The 14582-nt window shown below is 46.6% G+C and overlaps 3 protein-coding genes across 5 annotated transcripts; 1 reads left to right on the forward strand and 2 right to left on the reverse strand.

Annotated features, from left to right (window-relative positions):
- Positions 1-292: 292 nt before the first annotated feature.
- Positions 293-4949, reverse strand: LOC103983596 (BTB/POZ domain-containing protein NPY3). Of its 3 annotated transcripts, XM_065151360.1 has the most exons (6): positions 4820-4949; positions 4526-4751; positions 3301-4071; positions 2765-2834; positions 1368-2549; positions 293-1287 (listed from the first exon to the last, which is right to left on the reverse strand). In XM_065151360.1, exons 3-6 carry the CDS (start codon positions 3360-3362, stop codon positions 706-708), a joined length of 1896 nt encoding a protein of 631 aa, XP_065007432.1. In that variant the 5' UTR covers positions 3363-4071; positions 4526-4751; positions 4820-4949; the 3' UTR covers positions 293-705. The 3 variants fall into 3 exon arrangements, with proteins under 3 accessions (XP_065007432.1, XP_009399111.2, XP_065007433.1); XM_009400836.3 differs by lacking the exon at positions 4526-4751 and having other exon boundaries at positions 4820-4934; XM_065151361.1 differs by lacking the exons at positions 4526-4751; positions 4820-4949 and adding an exon at positions 4300-4457.
- Positions 4950-7922: 2973 nt separating this feature from the next.
- LOC103983595 (zinc finger protein 1) lies at positions 7923-8940 on the reverse strand. The gene has a single exon (XM_009400834.3). The coding sequence runs from the start codon at positions 8866-8868 to the stop codon at positions 8182-8184; it is 687 nt and encodes a 228-aa protein (XP_009399109.2). The 5' UTR covers positions 8869-8940; the 3' UTR covers positions 7923-8181.
- A 1000-nt stretch (positions 8941-9940) lies between these two features.
- Positions 9941-14565, forward strand: LOC135638241 (adenine phosphoribosyltransferase 1-like). The gene is made up of 6 exons (XM_065151276.1): positions 9941-10313; positions 10418-10528; positions 11548-11640; positions 11723-11872; positions 14021-14079; positions 14310-14565. Exons 1-6 carry the CDS (start codon positions 9956-9958, stop codon positions 14361-14363), a joined length of 825 nt encoding a protein of 274 aa, XP_065007348.1. The 5' UTR covers positions 9941-9955; the 3' UTR covers positions 14364-14565.
- Positions 14566-14582: the final 17 nt, after the last annotated feature.

Here is a 14582-nt window from a genome sequence, read left to right on the forward strand (position 1 = left end):
GCCAACTAAGTATCTGATCCACGAGTGTATCGTAACACACCGTTCAGAGCGTTCCATGTCATTCCCCTCCTGGATTTTGTTGGCAGACAGGGTCGGGTCACTGAGTTCTCCTTGCCGGGGCTTCATGCGCTGCCTGCTTTGCACCCTTTGCCTCCGTTTTACCTATCATTCGGACCCACATTTGCACATTCCACCGTGGTGGAAGTCTACGTTAAGATCGAGTCAAGGTGACGGCCAACTACAGCTGGAACAGAACAAATGTTGCTTTCTGGCTCAGTTGGAACAACACGAATTCTCTAATAATCATAGATTTTTCCTAGTCTGATCCACAACATAAACCAAGACAGAAATCATGAAAAGATCAAACTGGTTCATAACTAATACATCATTTTAAGTTTTAGCTCTTCTTCTTCTTCTTTCCAACACTCGTTGTTACTCATCCTTGGCTTCCGATTCTGATCCCAAGTAGACTCTGCTGGAACCAGGCGACCCCTCGTGTGGTACATGCACAAGAACCGGTGGTCATCATCGATTCAGAACAACCTATCAAGAAGATCTGCTTCGTAGCCATCCCACCGGACGTCCGAATCCTTTCTCTCTCTAGATTTCGGTCATCTGGCAACGGCGCTTAATTAATGGCACTACCTCAAGATCGTCTAGTATGATGTGTAACAAGTATTGTGTGTACTTGCGCTCTCTCTTTCCCTACGAAACCGAATGCCTGGTGTTCCTCGAATGCGTGGACTTGGCCTCCTCCTGAGCGACGGAGCCGGGGCTCTCCGACATGTCCGAGCTGCTGTTCTCGCCGCCCTGCCCTTTGCCCGACCACAGCTTGCTCAGTATCCTCTTCGGCAGCAGAATTCCCTTCACCTTGCCGTTGCCCTTCTCGTCGCCGTGCTTGCTGACATCACTGCCGCCGCTGCTCCTCTGACTCCCCCCACCTCTACCCACCGGACCGGCGGACTTGAGAGAGTTGAGGTCCCCGCCCGCCGTCGGGACGCCGTCCCAGTCGTCCTCCGTGTTGGTCGTGACGGCCGATCTTGAGCTGCCGTACGAACCGCCATTTTCGCGGAGCAGCGCCTTCACGTTTCCGGGGAGTTGGGATACGCCGCCGGCAGCGGGAGCCGCAGCAGATCTCAACTGCACGAAGAAGAGGATCTGGACCACGACCCTGAGCGGGAGCCGCTCGTTCTGCACCGCGTGTACGCAGGCATCCGTCGACAGCTTTCTGCAGTCCATCATGCTGCAGATTCTCCTCTTTTCGCTCTTGCTTAGCCCCGGGTGCTCCTGCACACACCATGAGGGCAACAGATAAGGATCGATTCTGAGCTGCGATCAAAGAAGCGCACGGCGTCCAGTGATTTTACCTTGAGGTACACATCGATGGCACGGTAAAGCCCGTCGTGCACCGGCGTCGAGGCAGCCGACACCATTTCAGCCAGTTCCACAAACTTGGGAAGAGGTAGATCGGGGTCTTTCGCGACTTCGGCAAGGTACTCATACACCAGATTCGCAACGGCAGCTTTCGAGCTTGGAGAAACGAACACCGGGCTCCTCACCTCCACGACCTCCTCGGAGGCCTCGGGACTGGTTCGAGCAGTGCCGTCGTCCTGCGTCACGAACTCCTCCACGACGCTTGCAACCAAGTCGACGTCGTACACGGTCTCCCCTGTCGCGGAAGGCAGCAGCAGGTCGGACGCAGCAGCTTCCTGTAACTGGCGTCCCGCTCGCCTGATCAACTCTTTCTTGCAAGTCTCTCCGCATTCCAGTCCGCTTGCGGACCTCAACAACTTCAGCAGGAAGCTGCACGAAACGGAACCCGGTTCCGTGGGTAATAACCAAACGATGGTCTCCAGTATCGTCCGAGACCTCATGGGATCGCTTCCGCAGGTCACCGAGCCTTTGGCGAAACCCGGAAGCCTCCTGTATGCGTAGGCCTTCAGAGCTTCCCCGACCACATCGTCAGCGATCTTCCCCTTCGTCCTGATGGCGATTAACACCCGCTTGTACGAATCCATCTCGAGATCGCAGAGGTCCTCCACCCACCAATCCTTGGGCACCGACTGCTGCTTCCTGACGCCATTCCAATGTGGGTCGAGGCCGTTTTCGGATGGAAGTTTCTTCCTGTTGTAGGTGTAGGACCAGTCGACCTCGGAGGGGTCGACGGAGGCCTTGGAGGCGATCGAGTCGGTGCAGCGGACGACCAGCTTCAAGTCCTCCGCCCAGGGAAGCAGGGACCTGGTGGTGTGCAGAACTATGATGGAGTCCTTCCACGCGCGTAGGATGCTGGAGCTCAAGAACACCTCGATCTTGTAGATGAGATTCCCTTTCTCCACCGCCTCGTGCATCTCCAGGTACTCTGCCGCGCACCGAGCTGCCACCGCGTTGTACGCGTTGAGGGTGACGATCATGCCGTAGCAAAACTTAGCACAGATTTCGAAGGCGGCAGGGCCACCGGGGATGTCGGGAATGTCGATCTCCTCGTCCTCCTCCTCTTCCGTGGCCGCCACCAGCTTCTGCAGTCGCGGGCTTTTGGATAGAAGAGGGAACTGCGCGTGATAGTTGTGTGAGCATCACGATACACAAGCAAGTACAAGTCACCAGATCCTCGCATGATGGATATAATATGGTGTTCGCTTATGATGATCGACAGTGAAGATTATGGTAAATGCGATCTTAAAGCATATGACAGCAGACTATCGATTCATCGGAATCGATCTTTCTTTCTGCAAGCAAGATGATACCGAGTTCAGGCTAACACTACCTTATGCAGATGAAACTTCACGTCTCCCACATTAACAACGATATCGGTCGCCAGCTCCGTCGCCACGAATCTGTAAAGAGATTTCAAGATTAGGTTTCTGGCAAAAGATGGAGCCTCAGGAAATCTAAATGAACCACAACCACAACTATGGACTCAGATATGCTACCGTAGTTTCATAGAATGCTTTTCGAGACATAGGATCATTTTATATTGCGACCGGTGGATAGATATATGGACTCATACGAGTGAGCCAACACATATCATACATACTCCACATCTAAGATTGTGAATGCAATACAAGACACAAGGAGAAACGAATCACCAAACACCACTGACACTGAGGTTCCAAAGCTACGAAAGCACATCATGGATCGGCATGCACTCTGAGGAGCAATATTAATATGCAGCAGTTTCTTGCTAAGATCTATGGAAAGCCGAGTTGGCTTGGAGCATTGCTAATTCTTTTCTGCTGCTGATGGAAGCCTATTTTAGTAGCTTATGAGTGAATAATTAGGTTTCAAGGGCTGTTTTTTTACCTGATATTGTTTCCATCGGACTGGAAGGCATCGGGCTTCGATCCAAGCTTCATATACTTCATCTTGCCAAAGTAAAGAGGCGGAGGAAGAAGAAGAAGAAGAAGAAGAAGAAGAAAAAGGAAGTCTTTGCTGCTACACTCCAAGAAGCTGAAGACCTTTTATCCCACCCTCAGCTCATGATAACCACAGCGAAACAGTCGCCCCACATGCCCGGCAATCATCAACAACCGCACTAAACAAAACCCACCATGTGAATGGTGGTGCTCCCTTACAGCAACAAGACCTAATCCGGAGTACGAGCTAGAGATGAAGGATATGGTCTACTGTCTGTCTCTCTCTCTTTCTCTCTCGTGGCAACTGTTCCTTCCAAAACAAGAGCCGCTGGGTCTTTAAGATCTACCCACACCGTGACGGGTTCTCGTTCCGGTAGAGCAAGCAGGCCACCGTAAGATGCGGTCGGACGCAGAGGCAGCGTTGTTTCCCCGGGCAGCGGCAGGCGCCCACGGAGTCCGGAGGTGACTGGGTGGAGCACCGCGCGCGGCACGAGGACGAGGAGGCTCTCTGAGTCCGTAAACAACTCACGGATAGCAAGCACACGCTGACCACTCGTTAATATTAATTTACTCTCCGTCAACCTCCTTCGTTGCTAACTTCCCTTTTTGCCTTCTCCTCTTCCCCCTCTTCTGCTCTGAGATCTGGTGGTGCGATGAAGAGTCTCAGCTGGGAATGCACATTCCCCTCCAGCTCTGCGTCCCAAGTTGTCAATATTGCCTGCAAGGAGAAGACAGCATCTAGGCATGAGGGGCAGGGATGCGGTAAATCCACAGACAATGAGCATCTTTCTCCAGCATGGGAGAAGGGCGTGTAGGGAGACCATCACAACAGCTGCTGAATCGAATCTCATCAAGTTGGGAGGAGAACCCATATGCCACCCTGCACCAGTGAAACGAAGGCCCAGAAAGAACAACAAAGCCAGAGAACAGCAAGCTGAACTACAACCTTATCAACCAACCAAAGAAGAGATCAAAAGACTCGACCAATCGTCGGACATGCTAATTTGTCAGATCTCGAAAAGGCTTGGGGACAAAATTTAGCTCAGAGAAAGAGGAGGAGGAGGAGAAAGGAAGCTGACGAAATAAACCGAGCTGATAATATGGAGAGTAGGGGAGAAATGAGAAAGTAGAGGATCGAGCAGTCAGTCACTCCCAAAAGGTAAGAATCTTACCGCTTCGCAGGTGTCCTATCGTGATAACTGCAGCAGCAGCAAGCACATCGTCCTCATCGTGGCCATCTGTCAAGCTACGTTACATCCCCTGTCGGTCGGTCACCTCCTCGGTTCCACGCCACCCCACCCCACCCCACCCCACCCTCCAAAGAGAAGAGAAGAGAAGAGAGAGAGAGAGAGAGAGAGAGAGAAGAGGCCAACGTGAGAAAGGCAAAGCCACCGCCACCTACACGCAGCGACCAGGATGAGAGGATGTCAGGGGAAGTAGACAGAGGCCGAACCGTAGAAGGCTACCTCTTTCCTGGCTGATACGCGCCGAAGCTTCTCTGTCCTCTACTGCTCCTCCGAAGCCACCGCAGGTTGCACCCGTTGCTCCTCCCTTCCCTCCCTCCCTCCCCCTACCACCAGCCCATGGCTTTAGGATATGAGCTTTGCGCAGTCCCCCTGCTGTCTTCTTTTAAGAGCTTAATCACCGGATTGACGTTTGTGTCCCCGCAACATATATATATATATATATATATTTATATTTATTTATTTACCGCAGTAAGATAACATATTACTGCTTAAAATTTAAATGTATAATTTATCTTCACATCATTCACCGTCTCGACATTCTTCTTTCCCCATTCTAAAGTTGGTTTTCTTTCTTTTCCTTTCATCACATCATCATCACTTTGGGAGTTTGCTTGCATGCTCAAGTCAAACGTCAACTTCCCCGACTCCTTTTTTTCTCTTTTGGCCATTAGATCTTTGGTGAGGAAGATAGCTCCTATATTTGAAATCACATCGAGATAGATGATATCAGAAAAACAATATTCTCAAGATGAATGAAAATTATATATCTTCGATAATAAAATAAAAATTCAATCTTTTTTTAGGATGAAATAATAATAATAATAATAATAATAATAATAATAATCTAAGTTTCAGATATAGTTGCAATAAAAAGAGAAATGGATAGCGATATAATAAAAAGAGAAACCTCAAAACCTTCAACTCGGGCGACTTCAATCATTCTCTCCATCAAGGAAAAGTGCCTCGAACAATCAATACTTTTGCTGGAGACTTTCCTACTGTACCGGCATGGCTTGGGGGGTACTCTCATTATTGTGATGGATTTGGTCCACCCAAGTGATCCATCCTTCTTTATCCTGCCCTTTCAATGTGGAAGATAATAACAAGCATAGACAGAGAGAGAGAGAGAGAGAACATGAAGAGTAAACATGAAGAAAACATCACATTCCATGTCAAAATCCATGGTGCTGTTCACATGGGACTCTGAAAAGAAGTCCCTCTAAAGTTGGCACTCAAATTGAGCAAACCTCACCGAACAAACACTACCATCTTTTGCTGCCTCCGTCCGCCGATATCGATACTAATAACAACAACTCTTCCCGCTACTGCTCGAGAGCTCTTCTTCTTCTTCTTCTTGCTACGGTCCCCCAGCACTATCTCACCCCATGTTCGCCACTTTCTCCGGCACGCCGCGACGCTTTGCATCCGCTGCTGACACCGCATCGGGCGATCGGGAATCTGTTCGACATGTTGCGAGCACGCCATTAATTACCGCAAACGCTTTATGCGCAATCCGCACAGAACACGAACACAACGCATAGCGTTCCAGATTGCAGAATGATTGAGCTCTCGCTCCGAAAGCATCATGTGTGGTCTCAGAATGTGAGCGGGCAAGAGCTCAAGCGATTAAGTCGCACCCGTCTCTTCCTTGGACCGGTCACCTACTAAACATATAAGTGTGAGATCCCAGTCAAAAGGCATGCGGACACGAGAGGAGATGCATCCGCTGCGCTCATCGAGATCTCCGTCGAGAGAACATGCATGGCTGTCCAAAGGGAAAGAATACAGTGACCCTAAGTCGAATCATCGTTAGCAGATTTTGTACCTTTGATGCTCTTATCCTAAGCCGAAGAATAGTTCAAAGGCGCCGAGCGCAGTGCATCACACGGCAGTGCTCTACACCCTGGACTGTCCTACTCCGAGCCCATCCCTGTTGCCCTTTATCCCTCCCCTTCGGACCTATCCCTCACCTCACCTAAGCATCCAATGTCCCCACCACCCCCCACCACCTTCCCTTGTCCCAACCCCACAGGTCACCCGCATGCATATACAGGCTTGGCTCCTTCTCCTTGTTCGGAGCGGTGAGAGCTACATGGAGCCTTGGAACACTGCTTCTGGATGTGAATCTTTTCAATGCTTGGTGATGCGCTTACCGACGAAGCATCCACTGCTCCTCTTATCCTCCCGTGTAGTTGTGGTCCGATTAGCGGTGTGAAGCGAGCATGCATCGTGGCGAACTATTGGGAGTGGGGGACGAGATCATGGGGACATTTGGAACAAAATCCAAACAAAAGCACCGGAGGCCGAGATGCTCAGGCTCAGAGACAGGAGGCGTTCGGCCTCGTGCATGGATGGATTCTCTGTGGATGGATGGGCGGTAGTCATTTTGGACGGAAGCGACATTTGACTTAGCCAAACATCCCTTCTCCTACACAGATTTGGGTGTTTAGGTTCGCGAGCGTTGTCTGGGCGTGACGACCGTGACCGAGAAAGAAGACACGGCACGGCACGGCACCTTAAAGGAAGGTGGCCGAGTGCAATGCTTTTTAGCTGCCAAGTCTTCCACCTCAGACAAGCAAAAAAATGCATCAGCTGATGCATGCACTTGGAAACACCATCTTCGATGTTTCTCGCCCTCATCAACCTCCTGGGAGTCAATCAAATTGCAACCGTACGATGAGAGAGAACATAGGATTAAACTAAATATATGATCATCTGTACTTGAAAGATTAATCTTAGAGTAAACGACAGCCGAGCCGAGATCGGCTGAGTCAAACATCAGCATAGGATGCCATGGACCAGAGATCTGGCAGAGGGAGGAGTCGTCGTCGTCTACATCCATCAGTTTCGAGTCCCGAGTGAGTCATGATGGCGTGTGGGGGATTTAGTTAGCTAACATCATGTGCTAAGAGGATCTTTTAATCCAAAGCAGTCCCACCGGCATGTGGTTACTGTTTGCCGGCCCATAAACCATCGTCGACTTTGCACGCCATACGGTGGATTCGTCCTCCCTTTCGCTTTGCTCGAGGATGGAAAGCTATCGAGGGCTTATACAAACGATTCTATCTTTTGTTGTGATTCCAAGGAACCCTAACCGAGAAGCTAATGGGTTCGATTTAACGGGCCGGACAAGGACGGCCTGTGTTGATCATCGCAGTGTGCACAGTACGAATAGTAAGACTTGCAATCAACACTCTTCCAACTCATCGTCGTCGTCGTCGTCGTCGTTCCTACTGATAGGAGGAGGGATAAAAGGAAGAGTTAAGAAGACTTCACTAGAGATTATAAATAATAATTTGATTACTTTTTTGATTTAACTAAGAATATTATCTCTATTTAAGTATAAAAGCTTTCCTGCCGACTAAATCCACTATTTTGATGATAGAAAAATACAACCGGATGAGTAATATATCCATAACCGGCGAGCTTTCCTCCATCTCAAATCAATATATAGCCTTGGGTGTTACGTTAGGCAAAGAATAGACTTCAGCTACAAAGAACGAGCGAGCCATTCTCTGTACAAACGACGGATGAGTGATGTCTATAAGAACCAAAGAATTAACGCAGTGGAGTTGACTCGCTTATGCCGGGATGACAAGTCTCGGCTTCTTGAAAGCCAGTGGGCTCTGCACCTCCTCCTCCTCCTCCTGCTTCATCGTCGCCAACCAACGCTTGACGTTGTCGAATTCCGAGTCCGGCGACGCTGGCACGTTCAGATCGAACGCCCGGTGGTTCGAGCTCGCCCCCTCCGACGACGTCATCGCCGCCGCGGCGCCGCTGGCGAGGCTCCCGTCGTAGTGGCACCTCTTGTGCCCCCCCAGCGCTTGCCCCGAGGGAAACGTCTTCAGGCACACCGAACACCGGTGCACCCTGGCACCGACGAAGGCCGCGCTAGCCGTGGAAGAGCCCGAGGCCGAAGCTTCCTCGACGCCGCTGCTGGGCTTCCGGTGGCTGGACTTGTGCCCGCCCAGGGCTTGGTACGACCCGAATGCCTTCCCGCAGACGGAACACCTGTGCTCGAGCTTCGCCGGCGGTGCCGAGTCGGAGGCCAACGCCGGCAGGCGATGAGTACCGGACCCTCCTCCACGAGCGAGCATGACGAGGCAGAGCGCCAAATACTCTTCCTCCGTCGGCGGATGGTCGAAGAAGCGCTTGGACCGCTTCCGCTTCGCCCACCCCACGATGTGCGGCAACTCCTCGTCGCTCGTCTCGTCGCTCAGCAGTGGGATCGCAGTAGATACTGTCGTCTCCAGCGTCTGGACCGCCATCGAGTAGTTCCGAGCAGAATCAAGATCTATATGAAGAATGCTAGAATGCAGAGTTGGGCGTGAAGGGCGGCTGTGCCATACATATATAGAAAGAGAGAGGGAGAGTGAGTGGAAGTAGTAGACTTGGACTTTTTCAGCTGCTTACTTTGAACTGTCTCATCTGCCACACCATAATTAAGCTTATGTTTGGAGCTTGACTTGGTAGGACATGCATGCATTGATTGGTGAGCTATCATCACAAACACGGGTGGCGTCGACTTCCAGAGAGAAAAATTACAAGGTGGTGGCGGTGGTGGGGAGGCGAACATTGGGTCAACAGTCAAACTAAACGAACGAGGTGGTGGGAAGGAGTGACCTAGTTTCCGGGAAGGAGCTGAGAGAGAGAGAGTCTAGAAGAAAACGAGTCGGCCATGGCCTGCTACTTTTGTCTAATGGCCGCGTGGGTGGGCGGAGGAAGTGCGCATAAGGTTGTCTGCAAGTGACGAGCTTCGTCATGTGTTCCTCGTTTGTTTAACGACGTCGTAGGCGGAGGCGGAGGCGGCGGGCGGCTTTTCCTTTTCTTACACGCAAATGGAGAAAAGATTGTGTGGGTTGGATTCGTCAGTCACTCAAAAGTCTAATTCTGCAAAGGGGAAATCCCATGGAAAGGTCAACGTAAGTCAACTTCCCTCTCCATCTTTCAATCCCGCAAAGCAAAGCAAAGCAAAGCAAAGCAATTGGGGATGCGAGTATAATATGACAAAGCCTCGCTTATCGGAAATCTGGAAAATAATGCTTTTCAGATATTAAATTTATTCCACCAAAAAAGGCCCCTCTCTTTAGAAGAATAGTTTAAATCACATCACATCAATAGGTTGAGTCTTAAACACGTAAGGGTTCGTTGCATCGGCAGATTGACCAGCGCGCCCATCTCACTTGCCATCAGAGGCAGCAAGTATGGGACCCAGGTCGACCCTACATTTCGTCTCCAATAGCAACACAGGTAGAGTTCGCAAGTATCGATCCGAACGGTCCGGCTGAGATACGGACCACACGTCGCGGATCCTAACCGTCCGTAGCAAAGATGGACGGTCTGGTATGACAGCGCATGCGGGACCCACTTTCCTTGGTTGGTGGAACGTCAAGTGCCCGCTCGCACCCACGTTGGGACGAGCGTATCGAACTGATCGTTGTCTTCTTAAGACTCACGGAGATGTTTCCTCTCTCGTCCTCTACTTCGGCCCCCCTTGCTCGCTCCCTTCGGCTTCCGTCGCCGTCGCCGCTGCCTCCTCGAACCCCACCCTCCCACCTCTACCGTCTCCGCCTCCCCAAGTTCCGCCGCCGCCTCCTCCTCCTCCGTTCCGCCTCCACCGCCGTCAGAGCCATGGCCTCCGAAGGCGGCGAGGACCCCCGCTTGCCGCGGATCGCGTCCACCATACGCGTCATCCCCGACTTCCCCAAGCCCGGTAGACCACCGATCTTGAAAACCCCAGCACTGGAGGGAGTTTCTTGAGACTTCTTGTTCCGGATCGGGGGTTTTGCCGTTCTTGATGGGTTGGATTCGTTGCAGGTATCATGTTCCAGGATATCACGACCCTGCTGCTCGATCACGAGGCGTTTAGGCACACGATCGATATGTTCGTCGAGAGGTACAGAGACAAAAGGATCACGGTTGTCGCAGGTAATTGCCTTTGCCAAATTTCCAATCAGTGAGGTTTTGTTTTAGTTTTATGTCAATGGCGTTTGCTGCACGTGTTCTGTTTTGAGTGTGTGAAAAGTGAATTTATGCTTCTTGTGTTGTTGTTCTTGTTTACATCCTAGAAATTTTCGTTTGAACTAAGAGTGATTTCGATTAATCTGTGAATTCCATCACCATTAAAAGGCCAAGAACCACATTCTAAAGGCACACCATTAGGGTTTACCAAGATTGGAAAAGCACAAACTTACGAAATCTGACGTTCTTCTGTATGGTGTGTAGATTGCTTCTTTGGTTCTGCTTTAGATGGTATGCGCTGTTGAATATTTTGGATATTAAGCGTTATTTTCTTTATTCGTTTGTTTGCTCTCGCGTCTTTTTTATTATGAATGGTTTGGATACGAGAGAAATCAATGAAAGAAATTACTGACAAAATATTTGCTGCTCTGGATGCTTGAATATATGTTTCCTAGTTTATTGTTCTTGTTTACATCCTGAAGATTTATTATGCATTAAGAAGGATTTGGGGTAATCTATTGATTCCAACACTAGGAAATGTCAAGAACCACTCTCTAAAGGCACACCATTGCGTTTACAATGATTACAAACCTAGGAAATCTGACATTCATCTGTACAATGTGCAGGTTACTTCTTTGATGCTGTTTTATATGGTTATTATGACTATTGCTGTCTCATCTTCTTGAGACTGTGAATGACGTGGTTATGAGAGAAATCAATGAAAACAGCTAATGACAATATTTAATACGAGAAACTTTCACTTTCTTTTCTTTGTTTCCGATAGTAGAGTCAAGTCAGATTTTGAATCTTCTTTGGTCAGTTATTGTATAGTATGCTATCTGTATGTATCAAGAACCCTATCTTGAAATGGAAATACATAATAAGATGTTAAATATATCGACTGTTATGCATCACATTTGGTTATATCCTATAAGATGCTTGTGATAAACTGTCATTCCTCAGCTTGGTGTATGTGATATACACAGGAATTGAAGCAAGAGGATTCATATTTGGCCCTCCCATTGCATTAGCCATCGGATGTAAGTTCGTTCCTATGAGAAAGCCAAAGAAGCTACCTGGTATGTTTTTTTTTCTCTTCCCATCATTTTCTTGTTAGATGTGTGTTGTACATAATAGCTGATAATTTATGCTGGCTATCAGGAGAAGTTATTTCCGAGGAGTATTCCCTAGAATATGGTACAGACATAATGGAGATGCATGTAGGAGCTGTACAGCCAGGAGATCGAGCCCTTGTCATTGATGATTTAATTGCAACAGGAGGGACATTAGCTGCTGCTATCAGGCTCCTTGGTAAGTTGAATTGGTTGGTTTTTCTGCCATAAGTCATTGTTACATCCACCCATGCTAGGCATGCTGAGTCACGGTTACATCAGATGTCACTAATTTTTTTCCTATATGATCATAACTAGAGAAGTTAACTGATAATGATGGATGAGCATGTTGAAGAACAATTACCTGCGAGAAGGTTTTAACCTCCTATGATGGCTGAAGTTGTTAATGTCGGTTTGTAGATATATATGTTCGACTCTTCTAGACAATCATATTTAGAGAAATATATTGATGATGGTAGAGACATCAAAGAACAATCACCTTGGGAGCATGTTAACACATGATGTTTAAAGATGTCTTTAGTTTTTTGAATATGAGCTAGTTCTGTTATGGGCTAATGATTGTTCTTTTACAGTTTAAGACATGTCATCTGTGTGTGTGAATATTTTGAAATTGTTTTGTTTTCCATGTAAGATGTCATCATGTCAACCAAATATTTCAAATATGTTATTGGGTCAAGCCTGCCACAGTGTGTTGCTTCCTAGTTTTGACGATATCTAAGTCAATAATTTTAAATTCGGAAGTACAGTTTCATTTGTTATATTAATATTTGTAATTTATAAAAACAGTCTTTGGCTTTGCACTTAAGATCTACTTTAAGCAATGCCATCCATGTTTCAATCATATGGTGTTCATTAACGAAATATAGCGTTAGTCTAGCTTTTAATTTTTTTTTCAAGGATAGTGTAGTTATCTGGATTCAAGCATTGGTGCTAAGGTTGCTCTATGGGTCAAGTGTTCAAATCATGGAAACATCATCTCTATATGCTTAAGTTGGGTATGAATTATGTTACGGCAGATCAGGTTCAGATGGGTAGTAAATGTATCCAGTGTGTCCAAACGGACCCAACCCTGATGTGGATCAAGTTGTTTGAGTTGGACCTGATATGTATGCATGTATGTGTGTGTGTGTGTGTGTGTGTATATATATATATATATATATATATATATATATATATATATATATATATATATATACACACACACAAACACATGTGTGTGTGTATATGTGTGAGCTATATTTGGTTTTTTATTTTATTTGGAAAAGAAAATAGATTTTCCCTTTGGTACATGACATGTTCGGTTGGCTCAATAAGTTTAGGCCAAGATATCCACCTCTATTATATTGTAGAAGAGGCAAGAATGTGAATATATGGTCTGCCAGTCTGCTTTTATGGACAATAGCTCGGTACATGAGGCTGCTTTTTCGGTAAATTAGTAACCTTCTAACATTTCTAGCATTTTTATATCTTATTTTAGTAATTTTGAATGTGAAGGTTTCTTCAAGCAAATCAATATTTATTCCAGTTCTAATTTATTATGCAGTCTTTTAGTCTAGAAAAATAAACATAAATCTGAAATCTTTGAAGAGGGTAGTTTAGGAAAGTTCACAAGGTTGCCACACTTATTACATACTGCTACATCAGTCTTTTTTTTAATCAGTCGTTTGATCTCTTGCATCTACTCTCCATTTTCCTTTGCTTTCTTTTATATTTTTCTGTTATTGACATTGGTAGTGAGGAAGGATCCACTGTTTTTTTTACCCTAAGTGGGGTGCTTGGAATTGAAATTATACCAAAGGATAGCTTCATGCTGCGATGGTCCTTTCTTTAGTACAGCATATGATGGATGCAATACATGTCTAAATGTTAAAAATTTGGTAGCTAAGAGATGGTTTGGCTCTTTTGATAATTAGAGCAAAATATTTAGATAGAATAGGTTGATCGTTATAATTTCTAATATATTTTAATTAAAAAACAAATTAAAATGAATATTGTTCAATCTAGGATGGGTCTGACCAGGTGAGGTTAAAAGTAGTTATTAAGGAGGTGGTCATGTCATCTAGGGTTGTTGATCTGACGCAGATCAACGTCTGATCCATTTGTTTTTGGGGGTTGATGGATCTGGATAAATATAATAATATATCAGCCACATTGAACATACATAAAATTGTGTTTATTCTTCAGGTGTATGTTAATAATACTTGGATGGATCCGATACTGATGTATGTGAAAATACCCCATTCCATTCCATTCCATTCCATTCCATTCCATTCCATGTAGACTATATATATGATGGCAATCAATACATTGTGATTCTTTTTTGCAGAACGTGTTGGAGCTGAGGTGGTTGAATGTGCTTGTGTCATCGAATTGCCGGAGCTTCAGGTTTGTTTGTTGTTATCTTTGACTTTTAGGAAGAAACAAGTAATAGAGTATTAGTAGTAATGCATGTGAGGAAGGATGAAACACATTTAATTGTCAATTTGCAGGGAATAAAGAAAAACCTAATAATAGTGTGTGTTTCCCAGAATATTAGAAAACTAGTTTTTTGCCAGGGTTATATTTTCTTCTTCAAAAATTCTAGTATTTTTATTTTTATAATTGGGTTGGTCCAGGGATATCAGAGGTTAGGCGGTAAGCCACTCTTTGTTCTCGTGAAAGCGGCTTGATCGTGAGCAAAGCATTCGGATATGCCCCCCAAATTGGAATTTCCGCTGGCTTCTCTGGAATAAATAAATCGTTTATTTAGCTGCTGCTGCTGCTACTGCTACTGACTGACTCTCAAAAGTTTGTATCACAAACGTTAATTCTGATGTTGTTGTTGTTGGTGGTGGTTATATTATTATTATTATCATTGGTTTCACCTAAAAATGGTCTTTGTTATCTAA

Source organism: Musa acuminata, chromosome BXJ3-5 (genome assembly GCF_036884655.1).
Source record: "Musa acuminata AAA Group cultivar baxijiao chromosome BXJ3-5, Cavendish_Baxijiao_AAA, whole genome shotgun sequence".
Taxonomy (NCBI): Eukaryota; Viridiplantae; Streptophyta; class Magnoliopsida; order Zingiberales; family Musaceae; genus Musa; species Musa acuminata.

Coding starts and splice junctions, on each gene's coding strand:
- LOC103983596 (XM_065151360.1), bottom strand. CDS start 3,362: ATGAAGTATATGAAGCTTGGATCGAAGCCCGATGCCTTCCAGTCCGAT. Junction 2,835..3,300: donor TCCGATGGAAACAATATCAG/GTAAAAAAACAG, acceptor ATCTCTTTACAG/ATTCGTGGCGACGGAGCTGG. Junction 1,288..1,367: donor CCATCGATGTGTACCTCAAG/GTAAAATCACTG, acceptor TGGTGTGTGCAG/GAGCACCCGGGGCTAAGCAA.
- LOC103983595 (XM_009400834.3), bottom strand. CDS start 8,868: ATGGCGGTCCAGACGCTGGAGACGACAGTATCTACTGCGATCCCACTG.
- LOC135638241 (XM_065151276.1), top strand. CDS start 9,956: ATGCGGGACCCACTTTCCTTGGTTGGTGGAACGTCAAGTGCCCGCTCG. Junction 11,641..11,722: donor AAAGCCAAAGAAGCTACCTG/GTATGTTTTTTT, acceptor GCTGGCTATCAG/GAGAAGTTATTTCCGAGGAG. Junction 14,080..14,309: donor TCGAATTGCCGGAGCTTCAG/GTTTGTTTGTTG, acceptor GGGTTGGTCCAG/GGATATCAGAGGTTAGGCGG.